The sequence below is a fragment of the Salvia miltiorrhiza genome, chromosome 8, assembly GCF_028751815.1.
Source record: "Salvia miltiorrhiza cultivar Shanhuang (shh) chromosome 8, IMPLAD_Smil_shh, whole genome shotgun sequence".
NCBI classification, from domain to species: Eukaryota; Viridiplantae; Streptophyta; class Magnoliopsida; order Lamiales; family Lamiaceae; genus Salvia; species Salvia miltiorrhiza.
Window position 1 is genome coordinate 56,859,668 of NC_080394.1, and position 7,037 is coordinate 56,866,704.

At 39.2% G+C, this 7,037-nt stretch overlaps 2 protein-coding genes and 1 pseudogene across 10 annotated transcripts; 2 read left to right on the forward strand and 1 right to left on the reverse strand.

Moving 5' to 3' along the window:
• Window positions 1-396: 396 nt before the first annotated feature.
• On the reverse strand, window positions 397-2,201 carry LOC130999417 (putative pentatricopeptide repeat-containing protein At1g12700, mitochondrial). Its single transcript, XM_057924935.1, has one exon. It carries the CDS (start codon window positions 2,195-2,197, stop codon window positions 464-466), a length of 1,734 nt encoding a protein of 577 aa, XP_057780918.1. The 5' UTR covers window positions 2,198-2,201; the 3' UTR covers window positions 397-463.
• A 229-nt stretch (window positions 2,202-2,430) lies between these two features.
• On the forward strand, window positions 2,431-4,515 carry LOC130999419 (poly(A)-specific ribonuclease PARN-like). 9 transcript variants are annotated; one of them, XM_057924939.1, is made up of 6 exons: window positions 2,431-3,036; window positions 3,117-3,134; window positions 3,237-3,331; window positions 3,564-3,678; window positions 3,767-3,845; window positions 4,016-4,515. In XM_057924939.1, exons 1-6 carry the CDS (start codon window positions 3,003-3,005, stop codon window positions 4,026-4,028), a joined length of 354 nt encoding a protein of 117 aa, XP_057780922.1. In that variant the 5' UTR covers window positions 2,431-3,002; the 3' UTR covers window positions 4,029-4,515. The 9 variants fall into 9 exon arrangements, 4 of the variants coding, with proteins under 4 accessions (XP_057780922.1, XP_057780920.1, XP_057780919.1 ...); XM_057924937.1 differs by having other exon boundaries at window positions 2,431-2,580; window positions 2,925-3,036; window positions 3,767-4,515; XR_009093511.1 differs by lacking the exon at window positions 3,117-3,134 and adding an exon at window positions 3,424-3,484 and having other exon boundaries at window positions 3,232-3,331; window positions 3,767-4,515.
• Window positions 4,516-4,613: 98 nt separating this feature from the next.
• LOC130998800 (serine carboxypeptidase 1-like) lies at window positions 4,614-6,706 on the forward strand (annotated as a pseudogene).
• Window positions 6,707-7,037: the final 331 nt, after the last annotated feature.

Sequence of the window (7,037 nt, forward strand, 5' to 3'; positions counted from 1 at the left end):
GTTTAAGTTGGAAAGGGGGAGAATCCAGTGCTCATCTAATCTCAAAATCAACTTGTTTTCAGATGCAGTTAAAATCACTAGTTTTGTAAGATTTCCAAAGAGACTTTCCCTCACAACCCCTTCCAACTTGTTGCCACCAATACGAAGTCTTTCAAGATTGCAAAATGATTTCTCATAGTTAATCTATCAATGGATTGGAAAACTGATTAAACTGTAAATTTAGTTCTTCCAAAGCTTCAAAGAAGAATTCTGACATATTTCCCAGAAATCTATTCAAGGACAAGGACAATGTTCGTATTTTGCACAAGTTAGTAAACTGATTTGGTATGAAATTGAATTCCAATCCCAAAGAAGAATACAGCCAACCAGGAAATGTGTAATTTAAGAAATTAGAAGAGATATAAATATAGTTTCACCTTAGTTCTGGTAATATAATTCTTCAACCTCTAACATAGCATAACACCTATCTAGAAAAGAGGTCCTTTGGTACAAGTTTCTTAATCTTATCAAATAGAACACTATCTCTACCTTCCCTTACCACAGGTTCAATCAACATCGAAAAAGTAGTCTCATCAAGTGTGAAACCCCTTGCATTCATCTCTTCCAAAATTGGCATTGCATCATGTATCTTGTTCCTTTTGAGAAGACCTTGAACAAAAACATTGTATGTCACACAATCAGGCAAGCAACCGTTGTTAGCCATTTCCATTATCAAATCCTTAGCCTCCTCTATTTGCCCATCTTGGCAAAGTGCACCGATAAGGACTGTATATGTTACGGCATTAGGCTGCATACCTTTGGATGGAAGCTCGTTGAATAGATCCTTTGCTTGTGTCACTTTATTATCATGGCATAATCCATCAATAAGGATAGTATAAGTCTTTATATTCGGAGACACTTGTAGAGCTTCCATCTCTTTGAAAAGCTTCACGCCGTCTTCACATTTGCCTTCACGAAATAAGGCCTCTAGCATTATGGTATAAGAAACCACATTGTGCTTTAACCTTTTGTAGGGAATTATGAAAAAAAGACGTGAAACTTCATCGATTTGCCCCTTTTTGCAATACCCGTTCATCAAGCTATTGTAGCTTATGATATCGGGCTTGATTCCCGAATTCATTGCCAATAGAAAAATGCGTCTAGCTTCGTCCATTTTTCCTTGCATACAGTACCCATTTATCAATGCATTGTAAATAGCAATATCAGGTTTAAGATCAATGTCCTTCATAGCTACCAACATATGCTCGGCCTCTTCCACCTTTCCATCTCTGCACCAAGCATCCACAAAGATATTACACGTCACCACATTTGGGCAGACCTTGTCAGCTATCATCTTCTTTAACAAGTCTTCGGCCTCGTCCATTCTTTTCATCTTGCACAACCCCTCAATTATTGAATTATATGTCATAACATTGGGTGAAATGCCCTTATCACCCAAAGAGGAGAAGAGTTGGAGAGCATCGTCCACCTTTCCTTCCTTGCATAGACCATCAATGACTGCATTGTAAGAATAGAGATTGGGTTTGCAGATTCCCTTTTCTTTTTCCAATAAACAGAGCAATTCCAGCGCATGGAGAGTACCTACAGCTTTGCATATCCCATTAATCATAGTACTATGCGTCTGTTCATTGGGCTCGCATAATTGGTAGACCACCAGCTTCCACAACACTTTAGTTGCCTCTGGGATCCTTCCAACCAACAATAACCCTTTAATGAGAGTGTTAAAGGTTACAACATCAGGATCGTACCCACGCTTGAAAAAAATGCCTAAGATCGCAAACCCAAAATCAGGTCTTTTCTGTCGGCAGTAGCAATCAATCGCAATATTCAATATGTAGTGATCTACAGGAACATCCCTTTGAAGCATTTCGTCGATCAGATGAAGGGCAAGAGAGTATTGTTCCATCTTCACCACAGTACTCAACAATTTACTGAAAACAGAAACATAAGGGAGCGGCTGCGTCCTCACCATTTCCCGAAATAGAGCGACGGCATTGTTGGGCTCACGTATAGATCCAAAATCGAATCTGGGATAGGCGGAGAAGTGTCTCCTCATTTGGCAGCTGGCATTATCAAAATGAAAACTGGGTACAAGAAATGATTGATAATGTGGAGAAGGGATGGCAAAAGTGGAGAATTTAGGTGAAGAATTTGACAAAATTCTACCCAGAAACATGGCGGCGTGGTTTGACCTCATTATTGGGATACTCTATTTTCCAAAAGTATCTCTCAATTTCTTAGCTCAAATACTGCTTTATGAAATATTTCAAGTGTTTTGGGGTTTCTATTTTCGTGTTTTTTTTTTTGGTTTAATAGTATTTTGCGGTGAATAAAAGTAATAAGAATTCATGTTCAAAAGCAAAATGACTATTGCGCCCTTACTTAAAACAAATACACGCAAAATATATATGCATATATATATATATTTCCTGCAAAATGTATCTCTGGCGCTCTCTCTGCATCGAAACAGCCGCCGGCCACCACCGCCGCCGCCGTCAATTACCGGTGGAGCAAGTGATTAAATCTAACTTCTCCGAGACTATAGCAGAATTCAAGGACAGCATATTTCCCCAGAGCTTTGTTAAGTTAAATTTAGCATTTCTTGAATTTTTATCTTTGCATCTGCGATTCAGTTTGATTACTGGCTTATTATTGTTGTGTGAAGATGAATTGAATTAAACTGCTATGATTGTGCATTTGCTGAAGATTATGAGCAAATGCGGTGATTTGCTACGCTGTGGAGAAGGCATTGTGATTGGCAAAATTCTTAGTAGTATTTATATGAAAGTAATGATACTACGAAGCTATCAATGTTTCCTCAAATTTGAATATAATTTGATTGGTAGTTGATAATTGTGGTAGTTTGGCTTTGAGGGCTTAAATTTGCTCTGTAATCATTGAATATTTCACAAAATCCTTCACAGAATTATGGATGTGGCTGTTTCTGTCTAGCACGACTAATGCCATCACGCTAGGTGAAGAGTGCTCGAGTTAAGAACTGGATGAATTGTTGTAACAATGAACATAAAACCGAGGGTGAGCAGTGTTAAATTTTCTTATGATCAACCATTTTTTTTTTGCCATTGATATTGTAATGCATTCATTTGAAATTGCAGATAATCTGATAAGTTCATTAAGGGCTCGTTTGGTTTTGTGTATGGGATTAGTCAGGATAAATAGCGTGGAGTAGTTGGTATTACTAATACAGATTGTGCGTTTGATATTGTGTAGGGCCCTAAGGAAACTAGTAGGAAGATCTGAAATCTATGGTTCGAGACCATCCTTGACCATAGATGTCTGCAGCGAACGCCAGGTGCAGCTTATGTCAGAGGTGAGCTTACTGGCATTGAGAAGTATAGTTCATGCACTATGCAGTTGGATGATTGTTTTTCTGTCTTTTATATCACCGGAGTTGAGGTGCAGTCGTTGAAAGAGTTTGTTAATATTGTACTAGTACGAGCTCCAGCAAAAGCATCTTATTGTGGTATAATAAATCAATCCTAGATTGTTGCAAGGTGTACGTCGATTCAACTAGATTTTTTATTTTTCATTTTGCTATGTAGAAGGAAATTCAAGATCTGGAAGAGGAGCAGGGAAGACTTGTTAGTGGCTTTCGAGAGGTGATAGACTTGATTTCTACTTCACAGAGGCTGGTTGTTGTGCACAACTCACTTAATGGTACATCTCTGCTTTAAAATCATTGTTGTCGTTTCAAAACCATGATCTGCCGATTTTCATATTAATGCCATGTACTTTCTTTTTCCAGATTTTGCTTTCATACATTCAAAGTTCCTTGCTCCACTTCCTCCAACTATGAATGAATTCACGAGTTCTTTGCTTTCGGTGTATCCTCACATACTCGACATCAACCATCTCATGAAGGAAATTGGATTGTTTAATAAAATGACTTCTAGATAGTCTTTTGTTATTTGTCCTGACATCATAGTATTGATGAGTTTAATAAAGCAGAGTTATTGCGTAGGTGTAAATCAATTACTGATGACTTCCTTTTCAGCCGAGGAGACTGACCGTGTCAATGTTCATGGGCATTGTGTTATGAGAGAATGCCATTTGTTTGTTCTTCAACGCTGCTCCAATATGTTTTGTTCAAGTAGAATGCTCAGTGTAAGCAATTTGGTATTCGTGTGGGGGTTTAGAAGTGGAATGTCGGCCCAAGATCTGAGAGACGTTCTGTGTAATTCACATGATGTCTTCTCAGAAGAATTTGATGTTAAGATGGTGGATAGGACATGTGCTATAGTTGTTTCTCAAAAAGTTTTCTCAGGATAATGGATTCTGGAGAACTTTTCTCTAATAAGCTGAAAGATATGATCTCGGAAGGCCTGCAAGCTGCAGATTACGAGGCATGCAGAGAAGTTTGTGAAAACCAGATTTAGCCGAGTGCTTGGGCCTAGCCACAAATGAAATCAAAGAGCTTTATCTTTGCAAATTCATTAAACATCATTTGTGATATTATGGCACTAATCAAGAAATGGACCAATATTGATCTTTGTAGTAGAGATTGTAGAAGTTCACTCTTGAGTCTTTGAAGTTTGCTTTACTGTTTTCTTGAGTGCTTCACTCTTGAAAGTTTGAAACTGAACTAGTTATAAGCATTTTCTTTTGGGTTCAATAATCTCGTGGTTTCGATTGCAGGCCCCTTCAATTTTGCGAAGGAGCCGCTTGGTGGCTTTCCGACTCTGCATCTCAATCTGTACAGCTGGTCCAAGGTTGTGATTCTTGGTATTGATTGCTAACGTCTCGTTTCTTCCTTGCACGACCAACCCAACTCACTACATCTCAACTTTGGTTATCAATTTGTCGTTCTAGGTATCTAGTATGATATATCTAGACTCCCCGGCTGGTGTTGGATTATCGTACTCAACAAACGCAACTGATTACATTACCGGAGGCCTTAAGACCGCTTCAGACTCGCACACATTTCTCCTCAAGGTGAAATAAACAAATGAAAAGGACTGCTCTTCGATTTTGTGGGAGTTTCTACTTTCGTATGCATATTTACTTCACTAACTTTGTGTATCGTCTGGCTAGTAGTTTGAGCTCTACCCGGAATACCAGAGCAACCCGTTTTACATATCGGGAGAATCATATGCAGGAATCTATGTCCCTACTTTGGCCTATGAAGTAGCTAATGGTAAAATCAATCATTCATACCATGTCAAGTGCTTCTAATATTGAGGATGCAAGAATTGAATGTTGTAGGTCGCGATTTTGTAGGGATTGATGCCGGTGCAAAGCCTATCCTCAATCTCAAGGTATTTACATAGATCGACGCCTCCTCTTCGTAAACATGGAGAATGTAGATTTTCATTATATTGCAGGGGTACTTGGTGGGAAATGGAGTTGCTGATGATGTGTTTGACGGCAATGCTCTCGTACCATTCGCTCATGGAATGGGCCTCATCTCGGATGAACTCTTTGAGGTACGTTCATCTAACACGTCTCGTATTGCACAAGAGGTATATTGAATCCTAAGAAAAGACTCTTTCAGTAAAATATACATATGTGCGTGTGTGTTTGTGTTTTTTGGTACAATGATCTTATAGTTCATGCTTCACTATGCAGGCAATCAACTCCGAATGCAACGGCGTTTACTACAATCTGACGAGTCAGAATTGTGAGAAAAAACTTGTCAAAGTTGATGAAGTTTCGGATGTGGGGAATGGAATGCCGGGAAAGACATACAATATGTACTTTTCTCATGTCGTATTCTCTCGTTGAGTCGGTTCTCGAAGTAACGAACTAAAAATCATACCGGCACCACCAGGTAGACGTTGCTGGGAGGTGGGATCTCTGCACGGACCGGATTTCGTTTCACCATGATGTCGGGAGCATGATCAAGTATCACAAGAACATCACATGACGCGGCTATTGAGCCCTCATATACAGGTTTGAACTACATTATACGATGTTACGAAACACTGTATGTTCTGTTTCGGTGCACGAAATTGTGATTGAGCTCGTATTGATTCCTATACGTATGGTTGTTCTGCTTCGTGAACGAACACGAGTGCTTGGAAGCATTTTTATCGTGACTATACGTGCATTATATGTGTGTTCCGTTTACGGGAAGCGAAGCTTGGACATCGGATACACGACTATCGACGAGTGGAGGCCTTGGTATGTGAAAGGCCAAATTAGTGGGTATGTAACATTTCATTTTGGAGTTTTATCGATTGAGGACCTGAAAGATGACAAAAACTTCTGTCAGACTGTCTGATCGACATGAAGATGAGATATTTGTGCTCGGATCCGGATACGGGGACCACTGATACTTGTATTCGGATCCAAGAAGGTTTATTTGTAACCTTACGAGTGTTTCGTTGTGCTTGCATCCGGATATGAGCACCCTCTGACGATCTGACACGAGACTCCTCATTCTGAACGTCGACTCACATTTTTCGTATGTGAATCCACAAGTACACTCAAAGGCTATGACTACAATCTCACCTTCATCACCATCAAGGTATGCAAACACATGACTTTTGATTGAATACTTGATATCATCATCGTTCCTCGAGCCTCGATCGACTATATTGACACCTGACTATCGACTCCTTCGTAGGGGGCCGGGCACACTGTGCTAGAGTACAAGCCACTCGAGTCGTTGGAGTTCTACTCGCGATTCCTTGCTGGCGTGAAGATATGAAATCGAATGCCACGTCTTCAAAGGGGACCAAAGGATCATAGCAGCTAGGGTTGTCGATCGGTTCGGGTTCGGTTACCCGTACCCGAATTTTCGGTTACCCGAATCCGAAATTGTCAAATTTCAATAACCGTTCCCGAACCGTTTTAGAAGTTCGGTTACCCAATACCCGCTTCGGTTAACCAATTGGGTTATTTGGGTATTCGAAATACCCATTTAAAAAATAAAATTCAAATAATTTTTGCTCTATCTGCTCTAAAAGAAATTAAAAATATATAATATATATGTAAATTTACAAATATATAATATATAGTTACAAATATATAATATATTTGTAAATATATTATAATATATATGTAAATTATTTGTA